Raw genomic sequence first — 22,392 nt, forward strand, 5'->3', positions numbered from 1 at the left:
AAAAAAAAAAAAAACCAACAACAACAACAAAAAATCCAGAAAACCCAAAACACCCAAACAGAAAAACCCTCTGAAATCAAATACCTTACTTTGAAGGGGGTAGGGGTAGAGAAAGCAACAGGTAACTGTAAATCTGTATGTACTGTCTGATCTGGAGTCTTAAGTAAACAAATGCAACAGACACTTACATAAACATCTGTGACTTCTGCTGTTGCTGGCTGGAAAGCCACAACGAGCTCATGAGGATGCCCACACGGGGCTGTGGCAGCACAGGCTAAGGAAGGCCCCGCCGGGCTGCTGGCCTGCCCCCTCCCCTCCTACAGCTGCCCCTGGCATGGCCCCCTGGGAGCACGGAGACCCCCAGGGTTCAGTACACTCCACACAGGATTTCCAGCTAGGACAATGGTAAATCTGGATCTGTTGTTGGTCCTTTTCCTAAGACTTGCACAGCTAAAGCCAATGACACAGAAGGTTCCTTCTAGTTCTGTGGTCCCATTTAATTTTTGAAGTCTCTGAAAAGCCTAAGTTCACCTTAAGTCACTGCATAATCTGTTCTTTAACCAAGCAAGAGTATGTAAGGTACACTCTTGGGTTTTTCTGTTCTCCCTTTGTGAAATATCCTGGGGAGACAAGAATATTTTTTTCTTGGATCAAGCCAGATATTTTTCTTTTTTTTGCAAGCCCACGAGGTGTGTAATCAAAGCTGGCACTGGAGCATCCTAATTACAAAACCCAGCATGGAACTTTTGCAAGCGTTTTGTGCACTTCAGATTTCCCATTCACAGAGTCCTCTTACTGAGAAAGTAGAGATTGTGCAAAAAGTTCAGGAAAGAGAACCAAGAGTGGCAGTAAATCATTTTTCATTTCTGCCTTTAATACCAAGATCAAATAAAGAAAAATTGACCCTGTATATGTAACATGTCATTCCATTTTTGTTTGAGACAAAATCCTGAACTCCTCAGAAGGAGGACTGACCAGGGGGGCGGGGAACCCAAGGTTTATGTTTTTATTATTATTATTATTATTATTTTTAAGACATTTCAAAGAAACGTGCACCTTAAAACTGAATTGTGGGAAAACAGCAGGTCTGAAGCGCTATCCGTGCTGGCTGCTTTCTGCAGAGTTGAAGTGACCATTTTCAGATCCTTTCATTCTGTGGTGAAAAGATCATTACCATGCTACTCCCGGGAAGTCAGTCCTCCTGCAAGTGAGCTCCTTTGTTATGAATATGGAACAGATGGAACCAAATCTATCTGCTCTGTAGGAACAAAAACACTTACAACCTAGCTCTCTCTATTAAAGACTCTACTTAGCTCCTTTATACCACTGGCTTTCTGTGCACTGCTGTGAGGTTTTGACTTTATAGAAAAAGGCACTCCATAAAAGCAATAGTTCTTACTCTTAAACCAAAGCGGCCTAAGAACAGCAGAAGATGAATGCAGAGTTTAACCCGCATGGCTCCTTGGAGATATGCAAATATTCAATTACTATTTTTTTAAGCTAGAAAAAGGATTTCTTTTTTGAGGAGGAGGAGAAATAGCTATATGCAAAGACTGTGCATCAATGGCAGTGAAGCACATAGATGATAATATGCTACTCACTCTAATAAAGGTTGAATCTAACTATGTTACTGCAAGAAGGAACATGGCTTTCATTTGTACATATGTCAGTATGGATCAAGATGACACTCCTGCAAAGAAATCTATATTGGTCTTCCAAAAAATTGACTTTTTCGGTAGGAGACAAAAACCGCTCTGAAATCAGGTCCCCACCACAAATACAAAGAAGATATAAAGCATCAATTTATTTCCAAATATTGCATCATGCAGGGCCTACTTACTAAGAATTTACCAGAAACTACATCACTATTACAATAATTAATTTTACAAACTGAAAATATGCATGAACTGTAGCTGAAACCAATAGATATACTTATTGAATCTGTTCATTTGGAGTGGAGTTAAGCAGATACTTGTAGAGTACCACATTTCTTACTATCAGAATAATTGTTAGTGTTCATTCCTAGCCACACATGCACAAATATATGCAGATACTGTTTATATCAACTTCTCACAAAAGTCCATACAACAGAAGTCAGTGACTCCTTTACTCACTATTTAACATGTTAATACGTTTACCGTCTGGCTGCCTTTTCAGAAGTAATTGAAAAAAGGATTTCTGTGGCAGGATGCTTTGATTCTGACTAAATCAAGTCTTCAGGCAAATTTCCACCTGCCAGTGAAGGCACAGCTTGCCTGAAGTCATAACCTTTGCTGGCGGAAGGGAACTGGCCTTGAAACAGATCATGAAGCAGATGTTTTATGCCAAATCAGAGTCTAGGGATACACAGGCTACCGCAAATAAAACTCTTCTCCTGTCTGTTCAATCATCTCAATTCCCTGCAGTGTGAAATATGAACTTGCCAACAAATGGCCAGTGTGCTACGCAGCACAGCGGGGAGAGCAAGTGCCACAGCTGCACCAAGGACTGGAAAACTCTAGACATTCACAACATTTTCATTAGGCCTGCTTTTCAGCCGTAGCCCAAGCAGTGGCATGTTATGGGCACTATCTCCAAGAGAAGGCGATGGAGTTTGTAGAGATAAGCTTCTGCCAGCTTGAGCTACAGAAACTGTGTTTGCTTGGCAAGGAAGGGGGTGGGATTCACATGCCTGTATCCACAGTTTACGTTCATTAATGGCTCGTGACAGGTTACTGCAAACACAAAGCCTGGATTTTTTTAGGATTATTTTTCTTTAAGACTTTCCCACCTCAGACATGACACCTAATAAAACACCCACCCATGAGCTCCCACAAGAATCCCATCGAGCAGGGCTAGGGTGCCCGGCACATGCCCCCGTTGAGCCGTGGAGCACACTGGTAGCACAGGCAGGGCACCCGCGAGGCCCGCTCCCGTCACCTGAGAGCAAGGTGGCGGGAGTCTCCGGGTACCTGAGCACACCCGCGATGCTCCAGCTCCTCCCCTTACTCATTTCCCCATCTACACCGCTTCCACCTCATTAAAGCACTAACTGCCTGGAGACACGCGCTTGCTTGAGAGCTCTTTAAAGCACTAGTTAAACGTAGCAGAAGCCTGGTACTTTGAAGTCAGCTTCCATCGACATCAACGCTACAATCACTCTTTTATGTATTTCTAAGCTGCACTTCATGTTAAAAGGGAAGAACAGCTAACAATACTGCATTAACTTAGCCCTTGCTTATGGGAGAGCAGAGATGGGGTTCAAGTTGACAAGAGCATTGTATTTGAACTTAAAAAAAACCCCAACTAGTAAAACACAAAAAAGCTATTCAAAACAACCTACTGACAAGCTTTCAAGATGTTTACAACCCACATCAGATATTACCTTTTCAGAAAAACTCAGTGCTTCATGTGCAAAGCATTTTAGAAGTCTGGCCAACTATTTGGATACCTAAGTGACAGCTAAGTACTTCTGAAATTATGACTCTAATTGGGAATGCTAAGCACTTTTGACATAAGGCCTGTAATATACAATCTATTTATTTTACCTCCTTTTGGATGGGGGCCAAGGAAGAACAGGATTGAAGAAGCATATTACAATTTATGTATAGTGTAATTTACATTTTATCTACTCTGTTTTTAGTTGTTTTTTTTCAATTTTGAGAATGTACGTATTCAGGCACATTTCAGGTCAGTCCTCTAAAGCCTAAAAAAGATTTGATTCAAATGCAGATACACTGAAATCAATGTCATTTTCACTGATGCTTAAGTCAAAAAAAAAAAAAAAAAAAAAGGCACAATAATCTGTGTGCACAGTCATAAGAATTTTTTTTTCAGCAGCACAGTTAAAGGCATTTCTTCAAGAGAAGGTTAGGTAACTTTGTCAAAGTCACAAAGAAGCAAGTTTACCACTTCTCACTGACAGTTACTGAATTTGGCCCTCTATTTTGACATTCATTTTGACATATTCCAGAAAAAATTCAAGTGAATCATTTTTAGCATTCAACACGCATACACAGTCTCTATTTACTTTTCAAATCTGAAACAAAACCATCACTGGAATATTTATGCCTATAAATAAAAAATCCTGTCCCTTTATGAAATGGCATAGAAAAAAAATTACTGCTACTTTTACTATCATTCTTTTCCCCTCACAGAACATAATTATTTCTTGTAAGGGTCCTCTTCCCTCAGSCTCAAGCATAGCTGCTGAAGAGCTAAAGCAATTTCATGGGACTTTGTGTTGCCATTTTATTTGTGTGTGGCTTTCTTTGCTGACTTTTTTGTAGGCTGTACATGTGCTTGTAATTTCACCTCTATTTATATGGGTGTGGGGCAGATTTGCATGTACATATTGCCATATGCTGTTCACAAGCACTTTGTAGCCAGAAATGACATACGTCTTTGTGAAAATCTAGCTGTACTGCTGGACCAAAAGCACAATTTTAATTCACCTTTCTAAAGTACAGTCTTCCTCATCCTTATAATCCGCATAGTTCCGAAAATCTTCTCTTCTTTTTCTCCTGGTCACTTAAGTCTGGCATCACATTCCCCAGTGATTTATTTCTGGCTTAAGACTACTTTTCACTCAACATATTCTTTAGTTTATTAAAATGAAAAAGTCGTGGGCAGAAATATCTGTTCTGAGATAGACTAACATATTAAGAAATACCTTCTTTGGACACTAGTTTATACGGGCTTTTCCCAAGATAACCCTAATGTACATCCTTTAGCCCTGTGTAAAGTCTAGAACAGAAGCCATTTAGTAGTTTGGATGAAAACAATACTATTGTTCCTGATGAGAACAAGCAGCTGGTATGGTCAAGCACCAAGTGGTTTAAGGGCCTGTAAGTGCACACAGACACCAAATCACCCTTACAATAAGTGCTGAGCAATGCACAGAATTAGGTTCCTGATCAACTTTGAAGCAGCATTTGCTCCTTCGATTTAGAAGGCAGAAATAACACAGCACAACACGGCACAACACACAGGTTGGAAAACTCCAGTGGAAACGAACATTGTGTTTTGTATCCCGAGGACTCTGGCAGCAAACCAAAATATTTCTTTTCTGAAAAGCCAGAATACTTCCTCAGACAAGCTAGAGCACATTTGTGGAGAACGGCTCTTTCTGCCATTTTCTTCTGTAGGGGACATTTCAGTGGGAATGTATCTCCTCTACGGCACAGTCCTTACGATATGCATTTCCCAGGAAGTTTGGGGGGGGGGGGTATGTGGGGGGGGAACCGAGCACAGCAGGGAGGAAAAAGTTAAAGGGACTACGGTCACAGTTCTGCCCCACGCAGTACCCCAACCAGTCCCCTATCTAAAGTAGGGCGGAATTGATCTTTAACCTCCTATTCCTTTTGGCAAGTGTCCGCAATGCCTAGTGACAGTAGCATGCCCGTACTGAGGAAAAGAAAGGACAATCGGGCTGCTCAGCCCATAGAGGAGAATGATACTCTAATGAGAGTATAATTCAATGCCCATAAGGTGGTACTTTGACATTTTATAATACAAACATTTTATTTTTCAGTGCAGTTAAAATTATGTATATTTTTAGCTGGACAAAATTAGTGCTTTTTTTTTTTTTTTAACCACAATAGCTAAACCCTTTAACACCAAAAGATTTTTTAAATCAAAAATGTAACCAGTACTTGACATTTTCATATTATCTATATATATGCACCTACAAGCCCATGCAATCCATATGCACACAGTTGCTAAACAGGTACTTGAGAAATATAGGAAAAAAAGGTCAATGAGTAAAGCAGCAAACATCTCTACAAAAATTTTGTTTTTTCTAAAAGAACATTACTTCTAACCCAACACTCTGCCTCAGAAAAAAAAAATTAATAACAGATTCTTCACTGTAAATTTCCCGCATGCTTATACTAAGCCACAGATCTCATCAAGTTCTCAGACCTCTCTTCTACTGAATTCATCAACTGCCCAGTACTAATTAAGGGGGATGGAGGGGGGCTGCTAAACTCCTTGTCACAAGAGTCCCCAAACCTCTCTGAAACAGAATCCTCCCTGCTGAAATCTTTTAAGTTTTATGCTCAGCAGAAGCCTTCTCTATTACAGTTTGACTATTAGACATAGTAGGTCTCTCGCGGGAATAACACTACCTCTACTGATTTTATCATGCCCTTTTCTTGTGAAATATTTCACTGAAAATAATTGGAACTTAATGATGCTTCAGAGGAGTCTCTACATGAGAAAAAGAAATAATAGGAAGAAATGTTATGTTTGAGACTATAACTTTCTTTTCACAGGGTCCTTAGACATTCAATGGGAACTATCAGAGCCACCAATCAATTAATTTTCTAATCTCTTTATAATGAGCTTTCTTCTCCTTCAACCCTTGTTTGTCTCCTTTGTAGCAAACAGCTGATTTTTCATGTGTGTTTTGATTTTCTTCACTTTTACCACCTCAAAACACAAAAGTGAAGGAAAAAAAGGGAGCTAGCCATAATAGAATAAAATACAGCATGTCTGTTAATTTGTTGGAACATGATAAGCTCAGAAAGTAATATGCAAGGAAACTGATTTTTGCCTGTACAAAACACATGAAAGCGTGAAGGTCATATTGACAGTCTGCCCTGCATTGCTCTTAAACCCTGTAATATTCATTTTGACATCTTTCTTATCATTCTGGTTAGTTCTTCACACACTGTACTGAGTTCATGGAAAGCTCCTACAGTATTCCACAGAATTACTTGCAGATGCAGAGACTATTAAGTGGTCACTTAGACCGTTTTTTCCTGGAGATCTAAACAGTGCACATAAAACCATCTTGAGGAAAAAAAGGCACAATGCGGGTGAAAAAGGAAACCATGAAGCATGAGGACAAAATGAACCAAAATGTGCTAAAACAGCAGTTAGACAGATATCTCACTGCTGTTACTGGAAATTTGGACTTGCCAAAAAATTAAGAAATGTGGAGCCAGTTTGATTTTTAACCTGTCTGCTTTGTTGATTAACCTATTTCTGCTCTTAAAATGAACTACACCATCTTGTGTCTTCACTGTATAATTTTATCAAACAGGCGACAAATCATGCCAGCAGTGATGGTCTGTGCTGAAGTGGAATGTATAGTAAAATACGTTTTTCCTCAAATGAATTGCTGAAGCCGTTAATCTTTATCTAAGCGCCCATAATAACTGTTTTGTTCTCTGTGGCAGTTTGGAGAAAAAAATATCTTCCAGAAAGCACTTTGGCAGCCAATCTGCTTGTTATAAAACCTGGAGAAACATTTGTGATTAATATAAATTACTAATTACACTTTTAATGCCTAAACGTGACAGTGACTAATTTACATAGTTTCACTTGAGTTCCCACTATTTCAAGTGGGACCGTGAACAAAATACTCTTGCACTGGTGTGTGTTTGTGAGCAAGGCTACCACAGGGGCAGGGCCACAGATGAGGAAGCCAGCTTATGGCAATAATTTCTAACCGTGCTTCTCGTGGCTTATCAGCCCGCTTAGGCTGGAGGAAAGGGTCAACAGTAAAAGCTGTCTAACACCTTCTTATAATAAGCTGGAAATGGCACATTTTGTACAGGCATGGGAGCTGGTTACAATAAACTGTGAGGCTGCAAGGCAGCCGCCACTTCTGCCGCCTTGTTGGCAGCATTGCTTAATGCTACAGTGGGAGATAGATAAAACGCTCCCCACCTAAAGTGTGAAACCCAGAACTACTGCAAAGAGACGTGGGCAGGAACGTGGGCACTCGACAGTATGCTGCCAAACAGCTGCCAAGCAGACACTTCACTCTTCACAGCTGATCTGGTGATCCACAGATTACATCAGTTAGACCCAGCCAAGAGATAAAACAATCATCAAAAATAAATAATATCCCACATCCCAAGGCTTCAAACAACTAGTTCAACACCAAATAGTTCTTTTTCTATAAATGTACTTTAAATGTATTCTTATACATGATTATCCATTTGAAACTTCAATAGAATTGTAATTTTGCCCATATATATATTCAACTGCTAAAATAACAATTTTAAAAGTCTCATGAAGTGTAAGAAAATATGAGAAAAGAAATTACTAAACAACAACATACTCATGTCAGTTGTTCGTGTCTGAACTACACAGCACTCATCATCCTCACTGGAACATATCTTCATTTCTGAATAAAGACATGCTTTGCTTCTGTATCCTCCTCTGAGGAAGAAATGCATCTTTCTACCTTGCTGATGCACCTTTGGAGCTTTGACTATGCTGTTCCTCCCTTTAACCTCTTCATGGTGTTTACAGAAAAGACCTAAAAAGTTAGGTACCCAGCTCTAGCAAGCACCAGCTAGAACTGCATACCTAACTCCATGGAGCCTGTACCTGAGAGAGATGTAGGGGGAAAAAAAAAAAAGATCATGACTTTTCTGTGCATCACCAGCCAGAAGCAGAGAGATGTTAATACTAAGTCCTTTTCAAGAAAAAAAGGCTGCATTCTTTTACTGTCCCCTGGATGCTAAAACATGCAAAAAGATGTATTTTTTCAGCCTGAAGCTACTGTCTTTCTGTTCAGGATTTCTCAGGAAGAAATACATGCACACGTGCACACAGAGCAAGCCTTACTCCAGCTGCAGCTACAGATCCTGACTTCAGTCCCAATACAAGGCCGTGTTACAAAGTAGCTCATTCTTTCCATGCTTCAGCTGAGCATGTTCTGCAAAAACGCAAAATATTTTAGTGAAGTCCACATGAAGTTTTTAACAACACAGACATCAAGATATAAGACGACCCAATTGTTACTAAAAGCAGATGTGTCAAAACCAGAAAAATTTCAAGCTCCCGTCTTCAAAATATCTCTGTCTAGAACTCTTAAAACATAATGCAAGTTAAGCCATTCCTGTGTATTTTTCCCTGAATACATTTTGAACACCACTCTGACTGAATTGTCAGGGCTCTTTTAATTGATTAATATACCACCATTCTGATTATCCTTCAAGTAATTAAGATCATTTCACACCCAGATGATCAGCAACAGCAACGTTATTCCCCATATCCATCATCAGGAGCCTGGTTACTTTTGTGCACAGAGGTATGGCATGAGTGAGATTCTGATACACCTTCAAGCTATTCTTAATTCCCTAAAGCAGTGCTGTATCTAGCTGGCTATACCACTTGACACTTTAAATATTAAATATCCATGATGCAAAAAGAAAGCCAGGGAGATTTTAGAGGGAGTAAAAATCTCATTTGGCCAACAAAGTGGATTTGAGGATGACCTACCACTTTCCTAAGGGAAAGTGGGAACATTTGGAAGCCTGAAGAGATTTTTCTGTAATTTTTCAGAATAAACCTCTTTTACGCATTACTGAATACTCTGACTGAACAATCTTATTTTGTGTGATATATATTGGCTTGTGAAGAATCTTGGGAGATAACAGTACTAACTGCATATGGCCATTTCAAGCCCAGAGTCTTGGCCACCTTGTCTGAGAAGTTTGCATTACTGGGGAAAAAAATTCACTTGAGAATTCTGTAATATTCTCCTCTTTACAGCATCTTGCAATATCAGAGGGACAGGGAGCTTAAAAACAAGCTTGCTTCCTTTAAATCTATTTATGAAAATATGGAGTTCAGTGTGGGATATTAACTTACAAAAGAGAGAGAGCATCATCCAGTTGTTGCTAATGTTGAAGATTTTGTTCACTGAGAGGATCTGGTTTTGATCTATTGGCTGCAGGAATGCATAGACCCCATTTGGATCATGACATGCAGACGGTATCAGCAGAGAAAGCACTGCCYCGGTAACACAGCCTGAGCAACAGGGAGACTAACATGCTGATGACATGGAGGCAATGAAGTACAACACTGTTATTCCAAATGTCACTGGTACGTTATTTCCATTTCTGCTGGCATCTGCTCCATGTTACAAAACGAATACTTCCAGTACAACAGCTCATTAAACAGATTTCAGTTTGCTCAGAAATCAAATTACAACAATGTTAGAGAGCTATAAGTCCTCAGGTAATTATTAATAATACTCTCCACTTCTGTGAGTTCTTTCATCCAGGGAATCTACGTGCTTCACCTTATTAATCTCATAACATCCTGGTGAAGCACTACCACAAAAGAGTCTCACCCACCACTGGAGTGCAGCCATCTCTGAGATGGGAAGTAGTAGCTGTTGAACATCAAAACTGATTTAAAGCAGGCAATGATGAATGGTCCATCTGTACAAAGGATCTAAAGGGGCTATATGCAATTCATTCAATTGTATTTCCAGCAGTACACTGGGATTTGCATACTAACTTCTAAGAAAGTTACAACTGGATTTTTACAAAAAAATGCAAATGTTGAAGACCACAGTAATCCATAGCCACCAGTCTGGAACACTTAGTTACCATGCTCTCTAAGGCAAGTGTGTGCCTATGGATTTATCAAGCTCCTATTACTCCTTGGTGGTCTTTTATCCAAGTTGTAATCAATCTACCTTCTTAAGTTCTGCAATTTGATAGAATCATATAAAAACATTCAACACATACTTTATTTCCCTGCAAAATGAACCGGCCTTCTTCCAGCACATTAGAGGCCTTCTACAGACAGCTGGAAGTAGCCTCACGATCCCAGGCCCTGGTTCTCATGGGGGACTTCAACCACCCCGATATCTGCTGGAAAGACAACACAGCTAGGCACAAACAGTCCTGGAGGTTCCTGCAGAGCATTGGTGACAACTTCTTGACACAGGTGGTGGAGGAGCCAACAAGGAGAGGTGTGCTGCTGGACCTCGTACTAACAAACAAAGAAGGACTGGTGGAAGATGTGAAGGTTGGGGGCTGCCTTGGCTGCAGTGACCATGAGATGGTGGAGTTCAGGATCCTGCGAGGAGGCAGCAGGGCACCAAGTAGGATCGCAACCCTGGACTTCAGGAGAGCAAACTTTGGCCTCTTCAGGGACCTACTTGGAGGAATCCCATGGGTGAGGGCCCTGGAAGGAAGGAGTGTTCAAGAGAGTTGGTTAATATTCAAACATCACTTCCTCCAGGCTCAAGAGCGGTGCATCCCTATGAGTAGGAAGTCAAGCAAAGGAGGTAGGAGACCTGCATGGATGAGCAAGGAGCTCCTGGCAAAACTCAACCAGAAGAAGGAAGTCTACAGAAAGTGGAAAGGGGGACAGGCCACTTGGGATGAATATAGGAATGTTGTCAGAGTATGCAGGGATGCGACGAGGAAGGCTAAGGCCCGTTTGGAATTAAATCTGGCGAGAGATGTCAAGGACAACAAGAAGGGCTTCTTCAAATACATCAGCAGCAAGAGGAAGACTAGGGAAAATGTGGGCCCTTTGCTGAATGGGGTGGGTGCCCTGGTGACGAAGGATGCAGAGAAGGCAGAGTTACTGAATGCCTTCTTTGCTTCAGTCTTTACCGGTCAGGCCAGCCCTCAGGAACCCCAGACCCTGGAGGCAAGAGAGAAAGTCTGGAGARAGGAAGACTTTCCCTTGGTGGAGGAGGAGTGGGTTAGAGATCATTTAAGCAAACTTGACACCCACAAATCCATGGGCCCTGATGGGATGCACCCATGAGTGCTGAGGGAGCTGGCGGACATTATTGCTGGGCCACTCTCCATCATCTTTGAAAGGTCATGGAGAACAGGAGAGGTGCCCGAGGACTGGAAGAAAGCCAATGTCACCCCAGTCTTCAAAAAGGGCAAGAAGGAGGACCCAGGGAACTACAGGCCAGTCAGCCTCACCTCCATCCCTGGAAAGGTGATGGAGCAGCTCATCCTGGAAGCCATCTCCACACATGTGGAGGAAAAGAAGGTGATCAGGAGTAGTCAGCATGGCTTCAGCAAGGGGAAATCATGCCTAACCAATCTGATAGCCTTCTATGATGGAATGACTGGATGGGTAGATGAGGGGAGAGCAGTGGATGTTGTCTACCTAGACTTCAGCAAGGCTTTTGACACTGTCTCCCATAGCATCCTCATAGACAAGCTCAGGAAGTGTGGGTTAGATGAGTGGACAGTGAGGTGGATTGAGAACTGGCTGAATGGCAGAGCTCAGAGAGTTGTGATCAGCGGCACAGAGTCTAGTTGGAGGCCTGTAGCTAGCGGTGTCCCCCAGGGGTCAGTMCTGGGTCCAGTCTTGTTCAACTTCTTCATCAATGACCTGGATGAAGGSACAGAGTGCACCCTCAGCAAGTTTGCTGACGATACAAAACTGGGAGGAGCGGCCGATACGCCAGAGGGCTGTGCTGCCATTCAAAGAGACTTGGACAGGCTGGAGAGGTGGGCAGAGAGGAACCTCATGAAATTCAACAAAGGGAAGTGCAGGGTCCTGCACCTGGGGAGGAATAACCCCATGCACCAGTACAGGTTGGGGGTTGACCTGCTGGAAAGCAGCTCTGCTGAGAAGGACCTGGGAGTGCTGGTGGACACCAAGTTAAGTATGAGGCAGCAATGTGCCCTTGTGGCCAAGAAGGCCAATGGTATCCTGGGCTGCATCAGAAAGAGTGTTGCCAGCAGGTCGAGGGAGGTGATTCTCCCCCTCTACTCAGCCCTGCTGAGGCCACATCTGGAGTACTGCGTCCAGTTCTGGGCTCCCCAGTACAAGAGGGATGTGGCACTACTGGAGCAAGTCCAGCAAAGGGCTACAAAGATGATTAGGGGACTGGAGCATCTCTCTTATGAGGAAAGGCTGAGAGAGCTGGGCCTGTTTAGTTTGGAGAAGAGAAGGCTGAGAGGAGATCTTATCAATGTGTACAAGTATCTGAAGGGAGGGTGTCGAGAGGATGGGGCCAGACTCTTTTCAGTGGTGCCGAGCGACAGGACGCGAGGCAATGGGCACAAACTGAAACACAGACACTTCCATCTGAACATGAGGAAAAACTTTTTCACTGTGAGGGTGACAGAGCACTGGAACAGGTTGCCCCGAGAGGTGGTGGAGTCTCCTTCTCTGGAGATATTCAAAATGTGCCTGGATGCAATCCTGTGCAATGTGCTCTAGGTGACCCTGCTTGAGCAGGGGGGTTGGACTAGATGATCTCCAGAGGTCCCTTCCAACCTCAGTGATTCTGTGATTCTGTGATGAGAAGAAAAAAAAGGACAGAGGAAAAAAACCTGTCCCTCACGCTTTCTCTCTGTGGGCATTTCCTCATTCTTCTAACACCCAATACCAGTAGAAAGCAACCCAAGCCAGTGGTCCTCCTACAGGGGTTAAGACCTTGTACAATATGCTCATGAAAGTAACAGATGCGTAGCATATCCTCCCCTCTTTTATATTTCTGCTGCCATCAGGATCTTAATGGCACTTGAATTTTTGAAGCACATGAATCCAAATCATCTTCTTTCAACTTGTTATCTGAAAGACATTCTCTTTGAAAAGCTTAAACAATAGGGACCAGCACTTCTGTGGGTTCTCTCTTCATTTTCTTATATGGATTTCTCCCGAGTCCCAAATTATTCAACAGCTTTTAACACTCCCTTTGAGGATTTTAAGAACACTACCAACGTCTAAATCTATTAGACTCTGGTGATTGTCTCTGCTTTCTTTTTAGCAGGACCAGCACTTAATTCTTCTGATGCTTTCTAATAGAAAGCAGTTCTTTAATCTATACATGACGCTAAGCATGAATTCCCTTTTAAAGGTCACCTTCCTTGTCTRTCTAATGTTATCACACAAAAATATTTTTTAAAGTATACATTTATCAAACCCTTTCAATTGCTTTGATTTCATTCAGAACATCTTGAGTAATTCAGGTAAACCAGCTATCAAAGCAGGATTCATACGTACTAGAGTGGCATGTCTGAGCCATGCTGTCAAAATAGCATCAATGTTTATGCTGATCAGATCTTGACTGAAAGGTTAATGGGGGACCTGGTGATAAACAATATTCCCCAAAAGAAAAGTGCAATTAACACATTAAAAACATCTGTAATTCCCTCAGCAACCCTTAATAAATGTTCTTCAGTTAACCTTCATTTTTTAGCTCTTGGTGCAAGCCAAGATGCCTGGACAGAGTTCCAGAAGGGATCTTCTGACCTCCTGTCTTCAAAAAGAAATGAGGAAACACAAACACCAGCAGTATTCTGCTTTAACTAACACCTGCAGAATGGAAGACAGACGGCCTTTTTTCACTTACTGAAAGACAAATCCAGTCTTTACTTTCCAAGCGAAATATCTGCTACTTAAATTAATCATTCCCACCGGTAGAAATGAATTTTAATAAAAGTTTAGCCTGCAGAGTAACTATAGTGACTCAGCTGTCCCCAATATAAGCTTAGTATGGCATGCCACAGACTTGCCATCAATCTGCTCTACTCATTTTTCTAGTGCTCATACAGGTCAGCACTTTCTAAAGCTAAAGGCCAAACTTTGCCCCAAGCCAAACATTAGACTTTGAATCTCAGGACTGACAGGATCAAGGGGAAAAAAAATATCCCAAACTATGCCTCTCACACCCCAGAATTTATTGATAAGAGAAAAAGAACAATTAGCAACTTTGCTGAAAGTTCTTCTCATATAGTTGCAGATTGTGGCCAGTGGAGAAAGAAAATAATCCATTTTCATGTATGGATAGTCTCGTTTTGTCTTACAGAAAAAGTACTGTGGACAGATGCAGCCAAGGACACTGTGAGACAAGTAGCACCAGCAGTCTGCAAATGCCCAACTTCCCTAGCAAAGAGATATACAAGGTATACAATAGTTGTTTACAAGAGATGACCAATTTTATCATAACGGCAAACAGGAGGACAGAAATCCCAGAAATACAGAAAATAACCATCAAGATGGAAATTCATTTCTCCCCCACAACTCTAAGGCCCCTCTGAAGAAGAATCAGTATCAGCTCCATCAGTGAGCAAAAAGGAGCAATTTTTATTTACGTAAAAGCAACCCTGCATCAGGCTGTCAGTGTAAAGAAACATTCATATGGGTGGAAACATAGATAAAGTTTGTCCCAGTATTTCCTTTGAATTTCCAGATGGTATAAATTCATTTATGCCAATGTCAATTGGTTGCTATAAGATTTGACTTTATTGGAATAACAGTTCACAAAAACCCCATATATTCCAAGTGTTGGATGCAAAAGAATGTGTTTCAGGAATATTACTAGTTAATTATTACTGTGCTACCCATGCTGGAATATGATAATATCAGTATCAATATCAGTAACAGTTGACTTCCTCAAAAAAAGTAAGTAACCTAATCATCATGCAAAGGAAGTAACCTAATCATCTACCATAACCTTTGGCTGACACTAATATTCTCCAAGATGCGAGAGTTTGCACTGATTTCTTTACAATATCTCATTTTCCAGCAGGAACTTCCTCACATAAATCAGACTCAAATCTTGAGAAGTTCTGCACTCATACTCTCAGACAGCACCTCTTATCAGCAGACTTACAAGTCAGGGGTATGAACAGTTGTGCTGACAACACCAACTGGTTCTGAAAAAGCAGTGTTTCCTGGTCCATATGAGGACAAAACATTTTTTTTTGAATTTGACTTGTCTGAATTATTTTTATCAAGTCAAGTGTTTTTATTGAAAGGGAAGTATAGTTTTTTGGGGGGAAATCACACTTGACTTTTCTGATAAGAAAAAATTAAAGTTCATAGTCCTTCTGTTTTGTGCTCCTATTACATCAACCTAAATCTCTGGCAGAACATGTGGAGATCCCTAAATCAAACAAGCTTCTCTCAGTGAGTTGGGCCTCTTCATGTGAAACACTGATAACTACTACTAATCAGCTGGTGCTTCAGCAAGAGCGGCAAGCTCTATGTGCCTGTTTAATATCATTCTTTAAACACACATAAAATACCAAGAAACCTTGTTAATATACTATAGTTTATAGGACTTCTCTATAGTTTTCTCCTGCATAGCATTACAGGCTATTCAACCTTGTCTCTACAAAGTCCCCAAATCCTTCCTATACCCAAACCAATCCTAAATAATAACAGCCAAGCTGGCAATTTGTGAGGCTATTTCAGGTTCCTAGTCATGGGGAAGTTACTTTCTTAATTATGTGCTAATTTTCAAAGAAGTGGCCAATGTCTTTCCTACGCTCTCTGCTGATTTGTGTGGAGATATGTACGGTTCCTCCCCTTGACCTAGACACCTAAGTTCTGTCAATAATTCTTTGCTAATAAATAAAAATCCCTACTGTCACCACCAAGCAGTGGTGGTTTCATGTCCTCTTCCACCTCCAGCAATTCTGCGGCTGACCAGGTATTTCAGCTCAGATTCTACCACAAAGATCTCTGGTAAAAAGAAGGGAATAGGAACTAGGCAACTTGACGATAAGGATTTTAAAGTACGTTTACAGTGTCGAGACAAGAAGCAAGTAAACTCTACCCAAAATACCACCCTGCAATCACGAAACATGGTATTGCAGAGGACAGAGAAACTGCAAGCGGATCAGAGGAGACACTAAAGGAAAAGTAATAGGGCAAACAGACACTGAACACCTAAAGGTAAGAACACAAAATATGGCAGAAGAGCGAATACAGCTAAGTTCAGCTTAACTGGCATGAAAGAGTTCTGACTCTTTTGGAGTCAGAGTTGTGACTGGCTCAACAAGAGTTCAACTACAGACCTTATTAATAAGGTAAAGATTAACTAACTGCTTTAGCAATAGGTAAAGATAAAAGAGAAAGAAACAGAGACATTATAAACATTCTTTTCTGTTACTGCTTTTTCCTTAAGATCTTCTGAGTCACAGGAGCCTCCAGAAGCACGCAGATGGTTGCAATGAGATAGTCCAACCACGCTGGCAGCTGTTAGAGAAAAACGACAGCAGGATTCGAGCAGTCTCACAAGTTCTTGGAACACGGTGAGGACAACTTCCAGTCTCAGCCATGGAATGAGTTAATAGAAGAGAGACAACTTTCTATTTGAGATTCTGAAAAATCACAAATTCTCTACTAGAGAAGCAGCTCAGAACAAAACAGAATGAAGTCTGAATAAAAGTCATCAGGAGATAAGAGTCAGAAATTTCAGGAAAAGAAGGAATTAGTGCAGAGAAACAAAGATAATGGGGAACAAAGATAAATTTTAAGGAAAATCAAGGGAATAGGTAGCACTAGGTCCCCTGAGGATACATTTTAAGGGGAAAAGGAATACAGGAGAGCAAGAAGTGATAATAAAGAACTGTATATAAAACTAAGCACAACTTTACAAATTACATTTTTTTTAACTTAATCACAAATTTAAAAAACCACGAACAAGTTATTATTTAAAACCATAACTGAATCCAAATCATAAGAGCATACTATCCTGATGCGGTCAGGAGCAATATGGTTACACTAAAAGCTTCCTGAATCAATGATCATACAAAGAAATGGTGACAAGGGCACACCATTAAAGATGATATAAAGAAACAGCATAAGCATCTTGAAACAAAATCAGACAGACACTTACATGGGATAAAACTAGAAACAAGCATTAATTTAAAAGGTCACACAAATAAGCCACAGGTAAGACAATGGGATTTTTAAACTACAAAAGGAATTCTTTTCTCTATAAGAAAAGAGAAAGAACCACAAGTTATATACTATATAATTAGATAAGTTACATATAAGGCTGTTAATCACTAGCAAACGTATTCAAGACCTTGTGGGGAGCAGGAGAGCAGCCAGAGGACTGGGAAGAGCAGCAAACCTATCTGGTCTCTTTAGAAGAGGGGGGAAAAGGTATACAGAAGTCTATAGTCAAAATGACGAAATGATTAAACAAACACCACATGCACATTCTTAGGAGGATAAGATGATGATAAAAACATGGATCTGTTATGAATAAATCATATCAAGCATTAGATCTTTGACAGAATAACTGGACTGAGGGTACAGAGGAAAGCAGTACATATGATACAGATTAATATTAGTAAGACTTCTGATACTATGTTCCATGATATCCTCAAAAAAAGAGAAACGGGATCTAGCTTAAATCGACACAGGAGGTTGGTTGAAAAACTGCTCTCAGGATCCTGCAGTAATCCATCCCAAGTCTAGTTCTAGCAGTATCTTCTTTTTTCATTAACTCCGATTTTATATTTGCTTGCCAAGTTATTATTGGTATTTTATTCAATACTAACTACCTTAATAAAAATAAATCACCCATCATTAAGCTGTCAAAGTATTGAAAAAGATGTCTTCATTCTGAATTACACAAAAATCATGTATTTTATGATCCATTTTTGTCCTTCCTTGTTTTTGTGTTTATCATCCCTTGTGCAATACCCCGTCTTAACCTGCAAGCCCAAATTTTTTCTCCCTTCCAAAAGATTAAAACCACAATTATGCCATGAAATATTTAAATTCTGCTTTTTCTATACTCCACTTGCTTCTGTTTCAGCAGTAATATTATTTTGTCTGTGACTAACATATACTAACCTTAGGTGAGAGCCTGCTAAGAACTAAGTAAAAATTGAATCTTCAGGTCATGTTTTATTATTTACTTTCCCTGTCCCCCACTATGAGCTCCCTAATTAAAACCACCTTTTTAAAGCTAATTTCTCTGTAAATATTTAATAAGCTTTTCCTCTTTAAACTCTATTAGTACTTGTTGATTTCATGTCTGCAATGCTGAATTCATTTCTTCAAGGTAAATTTGATACCAGAAAGTTACTTTTTCCTGTCTTTTCCTAGAATGAACATGCAAAGAAAGGAGATCCAATTTAATCCGGGCAACACGTGAAGGCACGACATAACAGACAACAGTGGCAATTTTAAAAACAAACGGTTCGGAAAACGAGATGGGGATCGTTTTCAAATTATTGCACTTCCCCCAAATAACAGAAGCAGCAGGGGCAAGTAACACCCTTAAAAGGCAAAGCAAGGAGATTTGCAAACAACAAATCTTTTCCAAACAGCACCAAACAGACAGTAATTAAGCGAAATACCTAGCCAGCCACTTAGTATTCCCGTCCTACCAGAGGTCTAGACTAAGCCACCACATGCTTTGCGCCCCCTTAGCAGACCACAGCAGCCTGGCGCTCAGGCCAGCCAATGTGCGGGGAAGGCAAAGGTTTCAGATCTGCTGAGGAAACGCAGCCTGCCCTTGCTAAGCAGCGATTTCCTCAATATACAGCCACAGAAAGGTAACAGGGGCAGTCTCTGCAGCCTGCGCTAGAGCGCCTGCTGACAATTTTGATGAGGAAACAAGGCACAATGTTTCACCACCTTGTTTCTTCGGCACAAACTAGGAGAAAAACATACCAGGACGGACAACTCTCCCCCGAGAATCTTTGCATTTAATTGTTGCCAGTGTACTGTGCTTCTCTGCAACTGCTACGTTATCCACCTTGTTACTGGCCTCAGCAGAGTAAAAGATGAGGGGGAAGAAATATTTCAGCTACAGAAAGGAAGAAAAATGTTTTGTCTCTCTAAAACATGACTAAAAATTTAATTTCAGTGAATAGCAGGCCAATATGCTACTAGCCAATGAACAGCTCTTTGCTGCTTATTTTTTTGCTATTTTACCTTTCATTAAAAAAATAATTCCATCTAAACTCAGTTGAACATCATAAAGCTCGTCATATTTTAAAGCACTTTGGAACAATTATTTTGAAGGGAGTTCTTGACAGCTAAATGACTCTATTAAATGAATGTTACAGAAGATATATAATGATTTTTAGTGAAATATTGAATTTAACCACAAATGAGAAAAGCAGTCATAAGCACCCTGAGTGTATTTCAATAATAATGTCTTGCCTGAGAGTTCAATGGACTTTGTATGTTTTAACAATGAAGCCATTACCTAGATAGATCAAGCTGAGATTTCTCATTTTTTTCCTTACTTCCTTGTTTGGTTTTCACCTTTATTAAAGGTTTCTCTGTCTTTTTTGAATCTAGAAAACCAATAAGGAAGTTTTTTATTCTTGCAGCTACTGGTGCCATGTCTGTGCTGCATTTTATTGCAACCACACGATGTTAAGGAGGCTGCATTGCTTAGCTTAAGTATTCCTGCTTGTTATACTGACAATGCTCAGGAACTGAACTAATCCCAAACAAAATTCAGTGTCCACAGAGAGCCTGATACTGTAGTTTTGAGAGAAACAAAACTGTTGAAGTTAATGGGCGGCTTTTGAGAGCAAGGTGACCAAGACTAGGCAAACGCAGTACAGAGTTATTTATCCTACAACACTCTCCATATCGCTCTGATTTCTTATTTGTTACGTGCTCTGAAACAGCACTACGGTTTTACATGATTTCTCATCACCATACTAAAACACAGTTTGGAAGTAATATTAGAGTTTAATTATTCTTTTTCTGATTATTATTATTATGCTCCAGCACAAGAACAAGGCGCTGTTCTGATGCTGAAATACCACTCATTAGAGAATTCTATTTGCTGGAAGAAAAAGATACGAATTGAAAACAATCCACCAGGACTGTATTTCTCTGTATATTTAGAGAAGGAAAAGAAAAATCTTAATGCTGAAGAAGTGAGGCTGAAAAATAGGGATCATATGTATTCAGTTTCTGTGGAGAAATGAAGAGGAATGACTGTTTCACAGTAGAAAGGCCAACTACAGACATGAAGGCAATATTTCTTGGGATCTACAGCCTGTCTAAAGCTTTTAACTCTCTAGTCTAACACTAAAAAACACACAAAAAATTGTAGTTGTAACAATCGAAACTTGTTGGGAAGTAGAAGATTCAGGTACAAAACAAATTGATGAAATAAGATCCTCGTTGGAGGATTAACCAAACCACACAGTTGAAGCAGTAACAGCTACATAGTGGGTTTGTAAGAATCAGGTAGCTCAACCCATTGGTTTTTAACCTCCTGACGTTTTTATTTCTTTAGCCCCAGGTGTTATGCTGTGTCTCCTCTCAGTTTCCAGCCCATTTGTGGTGCCCAGAGCAATGCTGCTGCAGGGCTCCTTAGAGAAGGGCTCTGAGCCGACAGCGTTCCCCATCATTTACCAAGGCAGGTGTGTGAGCTCATTCATACTAATTTGCCTGGAATCTGCTCCCACTGCGTTCCACATCCCACTACACTTACAGAAACAGCTGCTCTAAGGGAGGAAAAAATAAATAAATAAAAAAGTAAAAAAGAGCCCCTTGGCTTGATGCTAGTATATTTATCCTCAGAAACTATAACTTTAAATATTGCTGGACTATTGATATTAGCAGCTACAGCACTTACAAACTAAACAGCCTTCACTCTCCTTGGATGAYAAATATTACAGTGACAAAAATATTTAATTTGAGCAAATAACAAAATCTTTTGCATATGAAATCCCTGGAAGTAATTATTTTTCCTTGTATTTGGGGAGAACTTCCAACCATTCCTTCTCTCTCCCTCCCCCACTTCAGACTGTTGGAATAAATATAATAGTGTGTTTTCCTTTAAAAGTCAGCCACGGTTCAGTGAACAGGCTGACATGTTATTTCATGTGAGAAAAGAAGCTGTGCTTTTAATCTCATTTTCACTCTTGATTCCTAGCTAATGTATCTGGGGATGGTTAAGTCTGCATTCACTATAAGACATCTGCATCACACACGGTTTGGCCCTCTGTATTTCCACAGAGCATAGGTGAAAAATTAGCTACGTTTCTTGCACCTGCTATGCAAAAATGATAAATCTCCGTATACTCACAGATGTAGAAATACTCCCGGCCTGGCCTGAACTCAAATCCTAGTGAGAAGGGAGTGAAGAGCTGGAATTTTTCTGAAAACTTCAATGGTCCATTTGGGGAATGTGGCCGATTACACTCCCACCTCTTGAATCCTTTGGAGGTGTGATCGCAGGAGCTGTAACCATCAAAGTTCACCATGTAAAGAACATAGCGTTCGGTCTTATCTTCCGGCACTGAATCTTCATAGTGAGGGCAGAACACATCCAGATAGTCGTTGATGCACACGTCGATGTGGTAGTCACCCCTCTGGAATCTAAAATGAAAGCAAGAATTCAGACAAAAGCAGAGTTAACTCAGGACAACCTTCTTGTAGGATAATGTTTTCATAAAAGGGGCATCATTAATGGCACTTCATTTCACTCCAGCCACACACCTTCACTCTTAAAAATAACCCTCACAATTCACCAGGGCTATCAGAGACTGCTTATACAGGACTATGGTCATATGATCTTCTGGATACAGGTTTTGCTCTTTTGTCTTATAGAACGAATCTCTTGCTAATGCATACCAAGTTACAGGCTATCTTTCCCTGTGGCTTACTGAATAAACAAAGGAAGAAAGTGTCTGCCTTATTCCTTTTATTTTTTTAATTGGAGAAAGAAGCAAGGAGAAGCAAAAAAGCCAAAACTGTATCAGCCTCCCCAAATCAGTGTCTATATAAATATCTACAAATGCACAAAAATAAACAAACTAAACCCATCCTCTTCTCTGAATCAGGCAGCAATCATCCCTTTGTTGAAAGCTGATTTGACTGTAAGTACTTATACATACTACAGCAGCACAAACAGGTTTACTCTTTCTTCATTATTAGCAGCAC

At 40.4% G+C, this 22,392-nt stretch overlaps 1 protein-coding gene across 1 annotated transcript in view; it reads right to left on the reverse strand.

Moving 5' to 3' along the window:
• EFNA5 (ephrin A5) overlaps window positions 1-21,824 on the reverse strand; it is a 40,598-nt gene extending 18,774 nt beyond the window's left edge. The window contains exon 1 of the mRNA XM_026062286.1: window positions 21,536-21,824. Coding sequence (XP_025918071.1) covers window positions 21,536-21,713 — 178 coding nt within the window. The 5' untranslated portion in view covers window positions 21,714-21,824. The remainder of the gene's footprint in view (window positions 1-21,535) is intronic.
• Window positions 21,825-22,392: the final 568 nt, after the last annotated feature.

The sequence above is a fragment of the Apteryx rowi genome, unplaced genomic scaffold (genome assembly GCF_003343035.1).
Source record: "Apteryx rowi isolate R43461 unplaced genomic scaffold, aptRow1 scaffold_19, whole genome shotgun sequence".
NCBI classification, from domain to species: domain Eukaryota; kingdom Metazoa; phylum Chordata; class Aves; order Apterygiformes; family Apterygidae; genus Apteryx; species Apteryx rowi.